The 19,098-nt window shown below is 43.0% G+C and overlaps 1 protein-coding gene across 5 annotated transcripts in view; it reads right to left on the bottom strand.

Moving 5' to 3' along the window:
* The window catches only part of FAT1 (FAT atypical cadherin 1), a 376,731-nt gene that overhangs the window by 117,423 nt on the left and 240,210 nt on the right, over window positions 1-19,098 (bottom strand). For all 5 annotated transcript variants that reach the window (XR_011030974.1, XM_068278660.1, XM_068278659.1 and 2 more), the window contains exons 5-6: window positions 13,532-13,861; window positions 1,909-2,119 (exon numbers count right to left, since the gene is read on the bottom strand). Coding sequence is in view for 4 of the 5 variants with exons in the window: in XM_068278660.1 (XP_068134761.1) it covers window positions 1,909-2,119; window positions 13,532-13,861 (541 nt within the window). In the remaining variant the exon portion in view is untranslated. The remainder of the gene's footprint in view (window positions 1-1,908; window positions 2,120-13,531; window positions 13,862-19,098) is intronic.

Here is a 19,098-nt window from a genome sequence, read left to right as displayed (position 1 = left end):
GATGTCAAACAGCTCTCTCATTATAATTAACTATATAACATTCACTGAAATCAAAACGTGGACAGTATAATACATGTGTTATGTAAGTAGATCAAGTATTTATCTACTTACATATGTGTTTTTCTTCCCTGGCATAGTATGGCTGATCCTACTGCTTTAAGGGCTCTTTTCCACAGGCAGCTGAAGGCAGTGAATTTACTGCCTGTCTGCTACTCCAGTTCATGTGTTGGTTGCTTGCTAGTGTTTGGAACGGGTGGTGGACAGGCATGCAGTTGCTTATGAGAATGATGGTTGCCGTCCTCAGATACAGCATTTTTTTACCCCGTGTAACACCACCTCCTGTCCCGCTTCCATTCGGGTGCAAACAGTGCATGTAGCCCGACTAACAGGCATTTCAGCCGCCTGTGAAAAAGCGGCCTCAAGAGCCCTTCCAACAGCCTGAGGTAATCACTTCCAAAGATGCAAGATACAGTCTTTTGAAAGAAAAGGGATGAAAATTGGGTAACTTAATGCCCCTGCTAGTGCTTTTCGGAAAGCACAAAAAGGCTTGTGCTATCCGAATCACAGAAGTCCTGTGATTTTAACCACTTGAGGACCGCAGTGTTAAACCCCTCTAAAGACCAGGCCATTTTTATCAAATTGGGCCACTGCAGCTCTAATGCCTCACTGCATGGTCGCACAACACAGCACCCAAGTGATTCCACCCTCCCCCCCCCCCCTTCTCTCCCCAACAACAGAGCTTTCTGCTGGTGGGGTCTGATCGCTCCCATGTTGTTGGTTTTTTTTTGTAAATATTTTTTTGATTTATTTTTAAATAAATTTGGTCTTTTTTTTAATTGCCCCCCCTGTCATAGGCTTCAGTCTATAACAGCGGATCCCCCTTGAGCCAATGGAGACGACAGCCGTGTCACACGGCTGTCCCCAGTACAGCACTGCCTTAGATCGCATCGCTGTACAGGGTAAATAGACGGCGGCGATCGCCACTTGGAGACTGAAGGTGGAGCTCCGCCATCAGAGTGGCAACACGTGCGTATCGGCATGTGCGATCGCCCTCAAACCACACCCCAAGGACCTTACGCCGATTGGCGTTAGGCGGTCCTGGGGCTGCCGCCGCCTCTACGCCCATCCGCGTAATGCGGTCGGCTAGAGGTTGAACACGATTCCCGAAGCGAATGCAATTTGGCTACGGGATCTCCCCCAAAATACTGCATGCATCGATTTGCAGTTGCTCTGCAATGCTGCAAATGAACCCCCCCCCCCATAGGGTTCCATGGCTGTAGCGCTCTGCCAGTGATCGGCAAGCACTGCAGATGGAAGTCTACCCTGTGTAAAATGTTTCAGCCTGTATGGTGGGCACTGATTATGTGCCACAGGAAGCATGCACAAAAAACATGCTAAACATTAAAATGAACTGAAGGGCCACCATATATATTATAAATGAGTGTTAACGTCTAACATGTATTTTCTGTCTTCTCTTAATTTTCTGAAAACTGGACGGCTGAAGTTTAACGTACTGACTGGAGCAGAGAACAAATGATATTGTGCTGATGTGAAATTCACCTACTCAAGCAGATACAGCAAAGTCACCAGGAAATTAAGATGTTGATGCCGCTCCCTAAAGGAAAACTGAAAGTGCATTTTAGCTTTTGATTAGTGTTACAGGAATACCCCATGCCACATTTCACATCTGTGATGAGCTGACAGGATTCATGGTTACTCCATTGCCTTCAACTCTTCAACACAGCAGTAAAGCTTTATACAGCTGTACAGCGAAACAAGCAATCACGCTTGCCACACAAGTCAAACGCCACAGACTTTTTCTAAATTCAATAATCAACCTATCATACCACTCAAAACAGGTTTCAAAATGCAATATGCACTTTTCTTCAAATAACTGTATATACTTACCGGTAATGTCAAACCACAACTGTGAGCCCAAGGGCTGCGTGGTTATCACGCCAATCATATGTGCAACAGGATCGCTCTCCATCACCGTGAAGGTGAAAAATGGTTCTTCAAAGGAAATTGGCTCCATTAGGGGTACAGGTTTTGCAATCCATTCAATATGCAGCCGAGTGCTAGATGATTTCTGAGGTCTCCCATTATCAACAGCTTTAATCTATAAGCGTAACATAAAGCACATAAATCAAAAGGGGTATTAATCAATAGCGCAGATAATTATTACTTATGCAGAGAAAATGGCTAATATGCTGTTTTCCGCTCTACTGCACAGCGATGATTGCACCGTGTTACATAAAAATGGAAACCATAAAGTCCTCGTTCACCATCTCATATGATTGATTGTTAATGAAGGCAAATAGGCGACTGTGGGCCTGATGCACTATACGCAGGTAAAATTACCGGGACAACTTGTGCGTTGCTATGGTAATAGACGTAACCCAGAAACACACATGGTGCTAACAGGTTGGCATCAGTGTTCTCGCTGTGTAAAACTGAAGTGCGGTACCTGCGCAGGGGAACTTTACCGGTGTATAGTGCATCAGGCCCCATGTCATACCTCAAGAAATTGTCATATTTGATCCAGCTAAAATCTCTTTGGAAATATAACTCAGGATCCATTTACAAAGGCTTGCAGTCGCTAGTAGAAAAAGACAAACACTTATATCGCGCTTTTCTCCTGGCGGACTCAAAGCGCCAGAGCTGCAGCCACTAGGACGCGCTCTATAGGCAGTAGCAGTGTTAGGGAGACTTGCCTAAGGTCTCCTGCTGAATCGGTGCTGGCTTACTGGACAGACAGAGCTGAGATTTGAACCCAGGTCTCCCGTGTCAGAGGCAGCGCCCTTAACCATTACACTATCCAGCCACCCCAGGATAGTGTATTCCCCAGGTAATCAGCAGTTCTCACTACTGAGCAAACCCACTTCATCCACCATTGTCTTCCAGATTTAAGGTGAAAACAACCAACTATGATTGCCATGCGGTCATCCCTTTTGGAAATCAGCCTGATGAATTGTCTCAGCCAAACACAGTCTGAGGACATTGTTCTCCATGCCAGTTCCATTCTGCTCCACCGTATGTCTCGCTGTCAGCCCTCCTCCCTCCTCCTCGGATGTGTCGCTAGCCTAGAGACTAGTGTTGCAACTGTACAGAATTGGGTAGAACTGTTGTCCCAAGTTTCAAATCACGATCCCTGAGGATAATAGGATGTGAAAGTGTGTCCATACTTTAATAGTGTGTGTGTACACAACATAGTTATTTGTGTCAAACACTGCAACTATCATTATTTAGTATTTATATAGCATTGGCCTCTTCTGCAGTGTAGTGAGTACATAGTCTTATCATTGTCTATGGCCATTAAGTTATCTGTATGTTTCTGGGATGTGGGAGGAAACTAGAGTGTCCGTGGGAAACATCTGCAGACACGGAGATAACATACAAAGTCTGAGCAGAGAGGAGACGGGACATGTCAGGTGATCTGTTCTGAAAGGAAAAGAATGGCCTGTGCCCCCTCCCTGACAACCTCATGAGGGTGAGGATAGGATAGGTGGAGGAGTCCGGGTAGCTTTCTCTCCATTAAAACACCACTGTTGTCTCTCCAGGAAATCAAACCAATGCACAAAGTAAAAAACGTATTCAGTGTAAGCATACAACCAAACATGGAACTCAATAAATATTGCAAAGCAATTCCTCATAGGGTAAGGGATCACTGGTTTTAAAATTTACGATCTCATTCGCTTTTTGTCTAAGCATTCTTATTTATTACTTTTCCTGTGGGGTCCTTTACTTTTCATACTTCTAATTGCATAGGCCAAGAAAAGAGGGCCCAGGGACCTACAAATCTTTCTTCATAGGAATATGTAAAACTATTGTATCGCTTAGCCAATAATGTAAATGTTTAGTATTCACTTTGCTCCCACAAAAATATGCAGAATTCCTTTGATTACACACAGTGATAGCATAGACATAGAACATTGTTTATCCAGAAGCCCTTTGTCCACTAAGGCTACAGTAGATGCTAGCTAACAGCACCCAATTCAATACTTTTTTCAAATCAGATAAAAATCAAGCATGCCTGATCTACAATTCAACTGATTTTACCCCAAAATCGGTCGATTTGTAGATTGGACATGCTTGTTGCATGTATAATTCAAGCAAGCTGGAAAATCTTGAGCCAACGTGGTCAACTGGGTGCACGTCGGTAATGGCAGGCGATACCGGGATGAGCATCGAATGCAACAAAACCACGGCCGCTGTCCTTCCAATGTTAAAGCGACCCCACGGTGCGGTGCATTTAAATTCCTCACCTGAGTGTCTAGCTGCTCATGCTTCCTCCATTAGCAACCCACGTGGCTGCTGCGTATAGCACATGCCGTATGTCACGTCACACATGCACCACGTGCTACGCGTCACAGCCATATGGGAGGGGAATGGGGAAGAAGGAGCAGCGGATGTGGTGTCCCCAGAGACTTCCAGCTGAAATCGATTGGGAATTGGCCTGCAGTATATGGGCAGACAATAATCCCTCTCTTCTCAGATTCGACCAAAGAGACATCTGTCTTTTGGTCGATCTGCCCATAAAAGGCCAGTATAAACTTTCCAATAGCTTAGCCAGCCAAGGAACTCTATTGCCGCTTCTACATCCAGATTCTGCTCTTACGTTCTTTGTTCAAACACAGCAGTTAATGCGGAGTTTCTGGTGTCCATGCAGTGCAAGTGCTTCTGGGCTGGCTCTTTGATCAGTAGTTAAGCTGCTGAACTCAGTGTGCTGTAGCTTTCTTTTAGAACTCAGCAAGATCTGAACATGAACTTACTCCTTGCAGTGTTTGTTGTTGTAATAAACAGGATGTGTGCCCCAGTCTCCAGTCATGTGACCAATGCAGAGGCATCAGGTGAAAACACACCACGCAATTCAAAAGCGACAGGAGGCCACAAGTTTATTTGAAAATAACAGTAAATTATATTCCTGTGCTAAGGGGTAACCATTATTATTATGGATTTATATAGCCCCAGCATCTTCCATGGTGCTGTACAACAGCATGCAGAGTACAACAATACAAAATAAACAATACAACAGTTAATACAAGACAATGGTGGAATACCGCTGATGCAGTATACAAATCAACTACAAGTTTGTACACAGGGGTGGGAGATATGCTCACACATTACACAGCATTGTGAGACAAAATAGAGCCCTGGCCAATAGGCCTAATTCTGGGTACACACATTGCGATTTTTCATGCGATAGATGGTTTAGATAGATAAAATCCGTCATGTCCGATATTGCTCCCGATTGTTTTCGCGCTCGATTTCTCATTGCAGAGAATAGAAAAAGCTAAGAAAAATGAATGAAGATAAGAGAATAATGCCGCAAAAACGATCGGGTCAGAGAATCGCACAAAAAAAATGTAACGTGTGTACCCAGCATTACAGTCCAAAGGTTTAAGGGACAGGACAGTAGGTAAGGGGAAGCTGTGTATGAGATGGTAGAAACGGTGGTCAGTGGCTGAAGTGTCCTAGGTAGGAGAGTATGCTTGCCTGAAGAGGTGAGTTTTCAGATTGCGCCTAAAAATTGTAAGTGTCTGTGAGTGGCGGATGTGTTGAGGGAGGGTGATCCAGAGAAGGGGTGAGGATAGAGAGAAGTCTTGTAAACTGGAGTGAGAGGAGGTGACCACTGATGAAGACAGGAGAATATTGTTAGTAGTGGAGATTGCGTATAGGATGGTATCTGGAAATAAGTTGATTTAGATAGGAAGGCGCTAGGTTGTGGAGAGCTTTGTAGGCAGGGTAGGATTTAAAATTGTATGCTTTGTGTGACTGGCAGCCATTGAAGGGTCTGACAGAGTGTGGGACTGGGATGTAGAAATGGGAGTAGAGGTGGATGAGTCACAGCAGAGTTCATGATGGACTGTAACAGGGCTAAATGGTTGGTGGGGAGGCTGAAGAGCAGAGAGTATAATCTCCATATGTTAGAGTGTTTTCCACTCCAAACATCTATTTGAAACAATAACTATATGCTACAACACTGGCGTTGGCAACTTACCAGTTACTGGTACAGCCTATGATTTCCTCAACTAGCACTGCTGCTGTATCTGAGCATGTTTGACAACTTTTATTGAATTATGAGGGAAACAGCAAAAAAAACATGAGAGTATTTGTTACATCAAATTTACGCTATTTAAGGCAAGGTAATCCGAATTATGCAGCGTGTCTTTACTCTCAAATCCTCAATTTTTAAACATTACTGAAAATAGATACCATGTCTGCAGATCCACACAAAAGATACGCAGCGGCTGTGGAGGTAAACAGCATTCTAATAAAGTGAACACAGCTTATGATGACTCATCTATTTCGCTGGCCCACATGGAGAGAGAAATGCATTCCAATTACAATAAATATTTGTAGCTAATGCTTAATTCAGTAATCCATCGATTCATGAGACAAACTGCTACCGTCATGATGAAGTTCTGACTTTTATGCTGACACCTAACAGATTATCTCCAGGTTATTAAAATGTTATATTAGGTAAGGGTTTATATCTGCTCATTCCACCCACTGCTTGTCTCAGCAGCCTTCTATTTACATTTAAAAAGAATCTGTACTGTCCGATTTGTACAATAAAAAACATACCAATCGAGTCACTGTGATCTCCTGGATCCCTCTTTGCTGTTTCCGCTGCTCCCTGACGCGATCCTGGTTTTTAATTGCCAGTTTTATGCAGTGTTTACAAACAAAAAACATGGCCGCTAACCAGGAAGTGATGTCTGTGTATATATAGATATATATATACACACACACACACACACACACACACACATACACACACTAATATGTGTGTGTGTGTGTGTATGTATGTATGTGTGTGCAGTCTGAGATTAGTCACAGTTTGCATGTGACAGGCAGCAGCTCCCTTCTCTCTTAGCCTCACAAACTGCAATAAACAAAGCACATACACAGAGCCTGCAGGGGGCGTGGAGGGGGAGTGCATAACTTCTCCCTATCACTGCATTCCTCTCTGGCTTGACAAAGGAAAGAAGATTAGGTACATTACAGAGACAGTGCAACTAGAAAAGGCTGCAGTAATCCAGACCACATTAGAACAGGTATAGGAACTTATAGGATAGAAGAAATATGGCTGAAGATTTTGTTACAGAGTCTCTTTAATACTAAAATAGAAAGGCCTTTATTTTATTAACACTGATTTTAAAATACTTGTATGATCTGAATTGTGTGTTGCCGGATTTCAGGCAAGGCCACAAAGACCATGGCCAGGCTGTAGGCAGCAGGGTGGCAGTTGCAGTTAGCCTGCCGAACATTCTACACAGAGTGTGCACATCGCGATGGGCAGCTACCAACAGGTCCGGCACTAGGAAGGATGAAGAGGCAGCAAACAGGCTTCCATCATGTCACTAACTGTCCTCAGAGGAGCTTATAATTCTAATCCATGCTGGGGAGGGGGGGTGTTGTTAAAAGTGCGGTGGGCAGAACCCATTGGAAAACAGAGAGGTATGCAGTGCATTATCGGATGACAAATGCGCTTACAGTTGCAGTGAAGTATACTTTTTGTGTATTGTATGCTTCGCTGCAATGGCATAACTAAGGAGCTTGGGCCCTAGTGCGAGGTTTACATGGGGCCCCAAGCACACTATTGAGGTGGAGCACCAAAACCTACCAAGGACAGCTAAAGTGTCAGAGGTGTGATCAAAGTTAAGGATGACCACTATGCAATGCACATATAGAGGTGATCGTAACCAGTATAGCACCAAGTAAAAGCTAATAAGATGGATAAAGAAGGGCCCCTCTGGTCCTGGGGCCCCGGTGCGGCTGTAACCTCTGCACCCCCTATTGCTACGCCACTGCTTCCCTGTATGCATCACATTGCAAGTGTAACACGTGGTTTGACTTTTAACCTCTTTTGCGATCCTGCTTTTTCAGCATGTGCCCCAATGTGCAGGTAGTGTTACCAGCTAAACAAAAGCTAAAACAATAATAAAAACTGTTACAGGTTGTGTTAAGATTGAGGGAAAGCTTTCCATTCATTTTACTTCTACTGAAATACATTTGGTCTCTTGTATAAAGTCTAAGCAGAGTAGTCCTGCTATTGCTTACATGCATGGTAAACCTGGAAAGGGAAAGGAGTGGACAGCTTATATTAAATGTAAACTAATAACAGGTGTACTGTATAAATTGATGAAGAGATGCTGGCAAACCTATAACTGGCTGTGACAAATCCTGGCAGCCAGCTGGACACTAGAAAAATCACTTGGATTATTTCCCACAAATGGCCTCTGGCCGCATGGCAATCGCCATCTTGAACTTTTCGCCAAAGACTTGCGTTTTTGCCGCATGGACTACCAATAACGGTATTTGAACTGTATTTTAAGACATTCTGTTTCTCTTTCATCTCTACTCTCTATCAAACCAATCTGTTCTGTCGGACAGGTATATTTATCTGTGGGTTAAATTAGACTGTGTGTATGTAGTTTTAGAATAAAACGAAGTATTTTATTATTCAGTCTGGTGCCTGTTCTGGTCACCTGATTGCTGTTACAACGAGCCTGCCCTCTTAAGAGTCATCCTACTGCATTGTATTATTTTCTTATAAAGTGTCATTTGCTAATTAGGTTGTAAAGAACAGTTTTCTTCCTTCTAGGCAGGGACGGATCTAGACCAAGTTGCGCCTAGGGCAAGGTCATGTTTTGGTGCCTAAAGGTCATGTTTTGGCGCCTAAACTGCCATACCCCATCCAAATGTTGCCGCCTTTTTAAAAATTCGACAAACTGCGCCTAGGGCAAGAGACCCGCCTGCCCCCACCCACCCCCCTACTAAATCCGTCCCTGCTTCTAGGAATAGCTAGCGGGAGTCTCTTTCCTTCCTTAACCCGAGAGAGTGGTGGCAGTGAAATTACCAATTTCCAGCGTGAAATTGATATTCTTTTAGTTTACCAATTGTACATACAATCGGGATTGTACATGTATTGGCACCTCCAACCAATCTTAACCGTTTACTACGCACACAGTGAATCTGCCACCAGAAGTCTCTAGTGCATGAGACCTGCATGGCAACAGTGGCCTAGTCTGCTCACCGTACTTCCTGCTATCAGGTGCGACTATTCCCCGAATGCTAACTGCTAACAGGAGCAGATTAGACGGGATGGGCACACTCTGTCACATTACTACCTTCTGACGATCCAGCAACTGGTCTTTTAACATTGTTTAGACGGGATCGTGGGGCTGGATTGTCACACTGGTTTCTTATTTATCTTGAATTTCCAGTTCTGACATTATCCTGGATTTCTTCACTTATTTTCTGCTTCACTTTTTGCTTTTTTTGGTTTTCTTGAAACTTCACTTTTATTTTTTCTAGTAACATAGGTTTATGGCCTGGAACCCACTGAAATCAGCAAACGCGAAACGCAACCGCTAGTATTTTGTCGCGTTTTCGGTCGCGTTTTGCAACATTGTATTTTTTTGCTCAGTGGTTGCATGGCGTTTTACGTTTCGCGTTTTTATCCTGATTGGTCCTGTGAATTATTTTTCATTTTGTTACAGTGTGCTGAACCGCAAAACGCTAGCAAAACCGCTCAGTTTAGGTTTTGCTGAGCGTTTCCGCTAGCATTTCAATACTTTACATTGAAGCGCTAATGCTCCCAAAATGCTGCACGTCCTGCGTTTGCATTTCTGGGAATTCCATTCATTAACATTAGCCCAGCGTTTTGGCAAAGTGCTAGCATATCGCAGCGCTGCCAAAACGCTGCCAAAAGCGCTCCTGTAGGTTCCAGCCCTGAGGGTCCAAGACATTATACCTGTGCAAATTACAGCGGTGTAATGGAAAGCATAGTCCTGTCTCCTCTAAGTCATCTGTAAGTGAACTATTACCGTTATTCATCACATAACTATACCAGTTATGCCGCTCAAGCATATGCTTGGCTAGAAGTTATAACCAATCAGAACAGGGATTCCAGCTTAATGCATTAGGGATGCTTATATCAATTTCAGATCTTACATAGGAGCATTTGATCAGTTTGATCAGATGAGAGATGTGATCACTGCCTGCTTTATCACATAATTATTACCAGCAAATTAAAGCTTTCCAATTTATCACCTGATTAAACTGATTGAATGATTCTCTGTGAGTTTGTATGAACCAGGGCATCATTAATTAATACAAATACCAGAAATGCATACATATAGAAGAGGGGCATTTTGGGAATAAACTTCAGTAAGGGCAGTAAAGCTGCAGTGATGTGTCCCATTACACAGCTGTAATATGCATAAGGATGTATTAGACCGATACATCTCTGAAAGTAAACAACCATAACATTATTTTTTCTTTATGATTGACTGTACTAAAAGTAGCAGCATTTTTAGGGTCGCATGTATAACAGAGAGTTCCTCTCACCGGGGCTGTGGAGTCGGTACAAAAAAAACATCCGACTCCAACTCCGACTCCTCAGTTTATGAAACCACCGACTCTGACTCCAACTCCAGGTATCCAAAATGGCTCCGACTCCTCCTCCTTAGTCTAATACTTACCAGGGCTGTAGATTTGGTACAAAAATCATCTGACTCCTGTCTCCTTAGGGCTCTTTCACACTAGAGGCTGCGGTAGAAAAGGCTGAAAGTCAGCCTTTTGCTTAACGCCAATACATAGCTTTTTCAAAGCGTTTTCAAAGCGTTTTGAAAGAGTTTTACAGCCCATATGAAAACGTCCTTTTTTTTTTCTTCTATAAAAATAAGTGAACAAGATAGCTGTAAAACGCTTTGAAAAGGCTTTGAAAAGGCTGAAGTTGGCGTTTTCCATTGACTATCATTGAAACGCCAACAGCCAACTTCGGCTGTAAACAGCCCTGAAAAAGCTCCTGGGAGCGTTGAAACGCAACGCTCCAAAACGCCGAGTTAGATGTGAAAGGTAAAATGAAAGTCTATGGACTTTCTTTTACCTAGCAAAACGCCAACTTCGGCCGTGGCGTTAAAACGCCGAAAAATCCCTCTGGTGTGAAAGGGCCCTTAGTTTATGAAACCACCGACTCCGACTGCTCAACTCCGACTCCACAGCCCTGACTCTCACCACAGGTGCACAGGCAGACGTTTTGATATATAAAAGGGTCTTAAAGCACAACTGAAGTGCAGTGTCCTCCCCAGAATTGTTTTCCAGCCGGGTGGTATGAAAAAGTAGCCAAGTAGGGTGAGATGAGAGAATGCAGGGCCAGTGCTTCTGTGCACAACTCTGCTTAACGCATAGGAGGAGGTGAGCCAATGACAGCTGGGTGCTGGGCTGGGCTAAAATAGCCTGGGAAGAACACTAGTGCAAGGGTTATGGAGACTACAATATGCATTTCCTTTTAAACAATGCACATTGCCTAGGTGTTCTGCTGATGATCTGCCCCTAATACTTTCAGTCAGAGACCCTGGACAAGCATGCACATCAGATGTTTGACTTAAAGGGAAGATGAAGTGAAAATAAACTTATGGTGTAATGCATTGTATGTGTAGTACAGCTAAGAAATAGAACATTAATAGCACAGAAACCAGTTTCATTTTGTTTCCAGGACAGGAAGAGCTAAGAAACTTCACTTGTTATCTATGCAAAAGAGCTTCTCTGAGCTGGGTCTGTTTTCTGAGGCACTTATACTTCAAAGAAATAGTGACAGGCAGCTTCAGGGCTCGTTTCCACTATAGCGAATCCGCATGCAGGCACTGCATGCGGATTCGCATAGGCAATACAAGTGGATGGGATTGTTTCCACTTGTGCGTCGTGCGGGTGCGTTTCGGCGTGCGGGAAAAATCTGCACGACAGGGTCGTCAGATTTCGCGTGCGGCAGGAATGCGGGCGAATCGCCGCTAATGCATTCAATAGGGAAATCGCATGCGGCTTTGTCATGCGGATTTCCCCGCGATTTCGCATGCGATTTCGCATGTAAAGCAATGGAGCTTTACACAGGCAGTGACAAGGTTAAATTCGCCTGGCTCCTTGCCATGCGAAATCGCATGCGAAATCGTGGGTAAATCCGCATACGGAAACGCAGCCGCATGCGATTTCTTCTGCGGTGGAATCCAGGCGATTCCGCACCGCTACAGTGGAAACGAGCCCTCAGATAAGATTTTTACTGCGTGGAAGTTGAAAGGGTCATTAGCCCTGCTCTACTACATAGTTTGAAATAGTGTGGTTTGTAAATTGCAAATATGATAGAATGATGTAATGCTATAGAAAAAAAGCGATACACCTAAAAATAAACACAGGAGGCTCATATCTTTGCTACTAATGTCCTATTAATTATCCATACTACACATACAATTCATTATATCATAGGTTTTCTTAGCTTCAGTGACAGTTTAAGTTTGACTGCCTTCGCGGCATGCTTGTTTCAGGTATTCATACGCTACTAAAGTCAGGAAGATCAGCAAGTTTCCAGGCAACTGGTAATGTTTAAAAGGAAATAAATATGGCAGCCGCCATATCCCTCTCACTTTACTGCGCTGTAAAGACTGCTGCAGAAGTGTAAGTTTCAGGTTCATCTTGTTTTTCCCTAAATATATTATCTCTTCTATTTTCTAGTGGCCTAATGGTAGGTAATTACATTCGCCAACATCACACAATCTGAAACAAACTTTTAATGAAATAAACCCTTGATGAGGATGAACTGCTGTGCTTGAGCATTTCGTCTTCATCAGTGAGCCATAAGTATAGTAAGTGTTCAATGTGCTTCTGATAAGGTCAGTCAAACCATGGAGCATACATGCTTCAGTCTACCACAATAACAGCTGGAAGCACACACAGCTGTTGGAGAAGCACAATCAATGACTAGATTAAACCTTGACATGAATTATCTTATTGTTTAGCAGAATGACAGTTTATGCAAAGCTCTTTACAGTGTGGACACAAAGCAGGAATTGTTAAACTATGGTGCCAGTACAGCCGCCACAAGTAGTCATGGTTCTGCTCATAACCGATGCACTGTAATGTCTGTTTTTTTTTACTGTAGAAAAATCACTGAAATCAAAATGTGAACACTCCACACGATCCGCACCATCATCAGATACTTACCTGCATGGATTTTAATGTTTTTTTATGGATTAAATAAAGTGAACTTTTTGATGGTGCGGATCGTGTACTCCAAAGTGGATCCCTGTACATCCAACTCCATTGGTGCGGAAGCAATTACTATAAAATCAAAATGTGGACAGTGCAATACATATGTTATGTAAGTAGAGCGAGTATTTATCTACTTATATATGTGGGTTTTTTTCTGAGATAGTATGGCTGACAGCTCCTCTTTAAAGAAGCCGATTAGTGTAAAAGTTGTAGGTACAAAACAGTCATATGACTATTGCACTTCCTAAAACTTCATATATGTCCTGACTCTGGCTTCCTGTTCCTGACTTAGGCTTGAGTCATGTAACCTGCTGCAAGACCTTAAATTCTTGAAGACAGAAGAGATTTTCAATTGTTTCTGTTTCAAATCATACAATAATGGGTTTTATTGAATTCACGATAAGATATGCAGATGTGCCTAGGTCACAGTGGAGTCATAGCAGTAGTCAGTTTTCCATCATTCTTAAAAATCACTTACCGTGAGAATATCGTATTCTCCTACTGCAGATGACTTCTTGGATGACACCACACCAGTTTTCGGTTCAATGAAAAACTTGCCATGCTCATCTCCATCCTCAATGCTGTAAGAGATCTCTGCGTTGGGGCCATGGTCCTTATCAAAAGCAATCACTCTGTAGATGGGATCCCTCTTGGTGTTTTTATCCCGTTCATTTTTTTCACGCTCGGGAAGCTGAATCTTGTAAAATTTCTGCGGGAACTGAGGCCTGTTGTCATTCTCATCCAGCACCTTCACAATAACCCGACACACGGTCGACTTTGGGGGATGTCCGTTGTCTGTAATGATAACCTGCCAGGCAAAAAAACAAAACCCAATAGTGTCACATCTGTGTAGACAAGCCTCTGCAGAGAGCACACAGCACTTCAACACTTCAGAAAAACAAGCCTGAAGAAAGCACTCATTTGAAACTCTACCTAAATGAATACATTGGTTAGAGAACGAGCACAGCATGAAATAACACTTGAGGAAAGAACAGAATTTATTATTCTTACAAGCAGCTAAACATTTAATCAGTTTCCGAAAAGCAAACAAATTTGTATTGAGATTTAAGTGATTGGTTGTTCAAAAGGCTTAATCTGTGCATATTTGTCACAGGCAGCAAACAGAATGCTGATGCTTGTCAGAGATCGCTCTTTTCCATCGAGTTCTATTTGTAGATGAGGCAAACAAAGCCATCTTGTGTTTTGTCATTAGCTACTCAAGCCCAGCCAATCTCTTGCCATTTGGTAGCTGCCACTTCACGTGAATAAGAAACGTTCTGACAAACTGATACACTAAAGCTGAACTCCGGGGAGACGGCTAAACACACAGCTGAGGCACATGTGGACGGTCTCCAAAGGATTTGTAATTCTGGAGAGCCGGTTCTGTGAATCAGATCGCCCAACAGTAAATGATGTTCTCCCTCTTGCTGCCAAGCCTCCAATTAACTAAAGTCTAGGTTGCACAACACACTGCATCATGGGCTCTGACTAACCAGACTGACCAGTGGCCAAGTGGGAGTAGCTAAAGGCTGCTATTAGCCTAATAAATTAATTTAACCTTCTGCATGCCACCATATTTTATGAAAGCTGCCTTTGCATAAACAGGGACTGAAAAAAGGAACCGCCAAAGCTCTTCCCCTCAAAGACAGGGATTATTGGTATTTTCTAAAGAGCTAGGCTCTGAAATAAAACTGGGAATGTGTGTGTGGAGGGGCGGGTGACAGCACCCACCCTAAAGCTGGGGGTGGGGTTGGAGTGGTGATGGTGTGGGGCGGGGGGGTTGCTGTTGTGGTACGAGGGGCAAGGGGAGCACTGGTGGACTTTCTGGGAACCTGGGGGAAGGGGGGATTAGGAGAGAGAGAGAGAGAGAGAGGAGATTTGAGGAACATATTTCTCTAAATAAAATCACATGCATGGACACACCTGCACACACACTACAACTGCAGGTTTGGGCGGCAGTGGCATTTGCGTTGTAGATGGTGGTTGTGGTGTGTACATGTGTCCATGCTTGTGATTCATTGCTGTGGGCCCGCAGGTGCGTCCGTGCATGTGATTCTTTAGAGAATCAGGGGTTTACTGGTTCAAATCGGATATGCATGTTGCACTACATAGTCACAACCCCTCCGATCACTCCAGGTATACAACTGCCGAATAGCATGAGCTCATGCTGTATTGTCGGTCAGTTAGAGACTGCATTGGTGGCCAAGGGATGACTGAACAATAGAATTCTGAATAGCAGAGACAAAAAGAAAAAATTACAGTAAAACCAAAAGCCACTGTGGTGTAGTATTCTCAATTCAGAGGGTTGATTGAAATAAGCTTAAATTATACTCACAAACAGGGTGACCGCAATAGGCAACCACTGTGATTTCAGGTGTGGAGAAGAAACGTGCCCCATCCGGCTTAAAAAAGTCGCTTTCTGGGGGTAGGAAGCAGTAACAACCCCTCCACCAAGGGAGGAACCAGCAATGAACAATAGCCAATCACAGAGGCGCCAATGGATATAAAATAGTTATTTTATGTCCACTGTCACTTCTGTTATCTACTATTGATTGCAGCATTCGGAATGGAAAGGGCTTGTGTATACTAATGAGTGAAAGCAGCTTAGCAGTCTACATTACAAGGAACAGTTTAAGTGAACATGGCAAAGCTGTGAAAGGGAGAAAAAAAACCAAAAAAAAATTACTTCTTTAGCTTGCATGTCTGCAAATCGGGCAGTAGTGTTTATTGTAGGAGACACAAATCTTGAGTTCATAGCTTGTAGGCCCGCCACACTACATGCATTTCAATCCAAATATCAAAACGCATGTATTCTGCCAAAACAAAGGACACCAACAATAGCCACATCCAGAAATTTGGATCCAGGAATACTGATGCAGAACTAGTGGAAATAGGCCCTAATGTAAACCATAGTGTGTCATTCCCACTAGCCCTGTCGGATTGCCTGGGAGCAGCAAACAAACTATCTGCTTCATGTTTGGGGCAAAGCCATCCTGTCCCATTCAACAGGTCTTTGGAACCACACCAAAAATCAACGAGCAAGTGCACAAGAAAAACAATTGGTTTCTTCCAGTGTGCTGTGTATTTTATCGTGTGAAAGGGCCCTTAAACCACTTAATAAACATCCACAAAAAGGGAGCTTTTGGGAACTCTATTACCACACTGCCAACATAGTGGTGTTTTCCCCCCTTAATACTGCACGGAAAGAAGAAGAGAGCTGATAAAACTGTCTAGTAATGATGATCAGCACCCAATGACGCTAAAACTTTTTACAAGGAGATGAAATTCAGCACAAATCGGCACAACAGTAATCCATTTAGATACTGATATAAAAAGAGGCAGCCAAGTGTAATTATGTTGTTACTAGGTGCCGTCGTAAAGCGTGATGGGTCAATAATTCACATGGCATTAGATTTTTACTTGCTATGTTAAATCTCAGACTGTGATGTGTGACAAATAGAGGAGGACTGGAGAGCATGCTGAGCGCCTCCCCCACATGCACAGCATGAACTTCAAACTCTACATCTGCTGCAATGATAAACTTTTTGATTCCGCTAAATGGAAGTGCAAGTTTATCTTCATAAAACAACTTTTTATTACCAAACTTCTTGACTTTGTTATTAGTAATCTTTCACTAGCCAAGCTTTATTGAAAAAAATGATTAAAAAAATCTTATTCTTCCAAAAACAGCAGCATGTTGGGGTTGTGAAATAGAAAACATAAGGTGCAGAAAAACAAGTTATACAGTCCTTAACGGAACAGTTCCTACAGACCAATGCTGAAAGGAAATACCACTTATTTTATCAAATAATGAATGCCTTCAGTTCAGCGCTACATACTGTTGATATCAATAGTACATATTATTTAAAGGTGTGTGTGTGTGTGTGTGTGTGTGTGTGTGTGTGTGTGTGTGTGTGTGTGTGTGTGTGTATATATATTCTTAGCTACTCCACAATTACTGTAGCAGATTATGTGAAGCCTGTAAGGTTTAAAGTTCAATGTTTACTGTCAGTACTCAGTTGGTACAAGTGTAGAAAATAAGCAATAATTAGAAGACACGGAGTACACCTACCATGCAGAAAACTCATACCATCAAATATATCTACTAACAAAATCACAACAAGTGCATCTATTTCTAAGCTAAGCAATGTAGAGCAAAACATAAATATTTTCAATGCTAGCGCAGCTTAAAGTGACCCTTAAGTGACAGGAGATACACATGAGCAGTAATTAGTGAGATAAAAGGAGTATATACAGCTCTAACTGATAATTAATGTGATATGTGTGTGTGTGCACGTGCGTGCATGTGTGTGTGTGTGTGTATATATATATATATATATATATATATATTTCTAATATAATAACTTGTCCATTTCCCCCCCTTTTCCACGAAAGCTTAATAACCAATAGAGTTGGGCCGAACGGTTCCAGGCGAACTTTGGGGGTTCGCGTTCGCCTGCATCAGGCGAACTTTTGCGGACGTTCGATTCGCCCCATAATGCTGTATTGAGCAAAATTTTTAGCCTCCATTTCACTGTCAGCAGACATGTTATTGTCAAACACACTGCTTTCAGTGTTAGAGAACCTGCCCACCCTCCCTTCAAGCTAGGTCCTTTATACCATTTGACTCAGTTGTCTGCCTACACTAATTAATTATGGGACAGCTGCTACACACTCTGCTAGGGAGATTTTAATTCCTCCCTCCTCCCACCTCCCACCTCCCTCCTCCCTTCTACCCTTCTACCCTTCTACCTATTTCCTCCTCCCTCCTACCGGAGGGAGGAGGGTCTCTTCTGCCAGGGAATTATACTATTTTAAAAACCAGTATACATCATACCATAGCTGGTACATCATACCATAGCTGGGAATACATACATGAGTATACATCATACCATAGCTGGGAATCAAACCCAGATCTCACTGTGTGGTGGACACGTCACCCTAAGCACTGTACCACTACAGAAGTAAGTGAAGCTAGCCTAAAATTTAACATTTATGCTCAATGCAATAGAACCATTAGGTTGCTTAAAGGAGAACTGTAGTGAGAGGTATATGGAGGCTGCCATATTGATTTCCTTTTAAGCTATACCAGTTGCCTGGCAGCCCTGCTGATCTATTTGGCTGCAGTAGTGTGAATCACACCAGAAACAAGCATACAGCTAATCTTGTCAGATCTTACAAAAATGTCAAACACCAGATCTGCTGCATGCTTGTTCAGGGTCTAGGGCTAAAAGTATTGGAGGCAGAGGATCTGCAGGATAGCCAGGTAACTGGTATTGCTTAAAAGGAAATCAATATGGTAGCCTCCATATACCTTTCACTACAGTTCTCCTTTAAAGGGAACTTTAACTGAGAGTGATATGGCTGTTTCCTGTAAACAATACCAGTTGCCTGGCAGTCCAGCTGATCTTTGTGACTGCAATAGTGGCTGAATCACACCCTGAAACAAGCATGCAGCTAATCCAGTCTGACTTCAGTCAGAGCACCTGATCTGCATGCTTATTCAGGGGCTGTGGCTAAAAGTATTAGAGACACAGGATCAGCAGGCAATTCAGGCAAGTGGTATTATTTTAAAAGGAAAAATTAGCTGCATGCTTGTTTCTGGTGTGATTCACACTACTGCAGCCAAATAGATCAGCAGGGCTGCCAGGCAACTGGTATAGCTTAAAAGGAAATCAATATGGCAGCCTCCATATACCTCTCACTACAGTTCTCCTTTAAGCAACCTAATGGTTCTATTGCATTGAGCATAAATGTTAAATTTTAGGCTAGTTTCACTTACTTCTGTAGTGGTACAGTGCTTAGGGTGACGTGTCCACCACACAGTGAGATCTGGGTTCGATTCCCAGCTATGGTATGATGTATACTCATGTATGTATTCCCAGCTATGGTATGATGTACCAGCTATGGTATGATGTATACTGGTTTTTAAAATAGTATAATTCCCTGGCAGAAGAGACTCTCCTCCCTCCGGTAGGAGGGAGGAGGGAATAGGTAGAAGGGTAGAAGGGTAGAGGGAGGTGGGAGGAGGGAGGTGGGAGGAGG

Source organism: Hyperolius riggenbachi, chromosome 1 (genome assembly GCF_040937935.1).
Source record: "Hyperolius riggenbachi isolate aHypRig1 chromosome 1, aHypRig1.pri, whole genome shotgun sequence".
NCBI classification, from domain to species: Eukaryota; Metazoa; Chordata; class Amphibia; order Anura; family Hyperoliidae; genus Hyperolius; species Hyperolius riggenbachi.
Note: the sequence above shows the minus strand (reverse complement) of the source record. Positions and strands in the feature narration are given on the sequence as shown.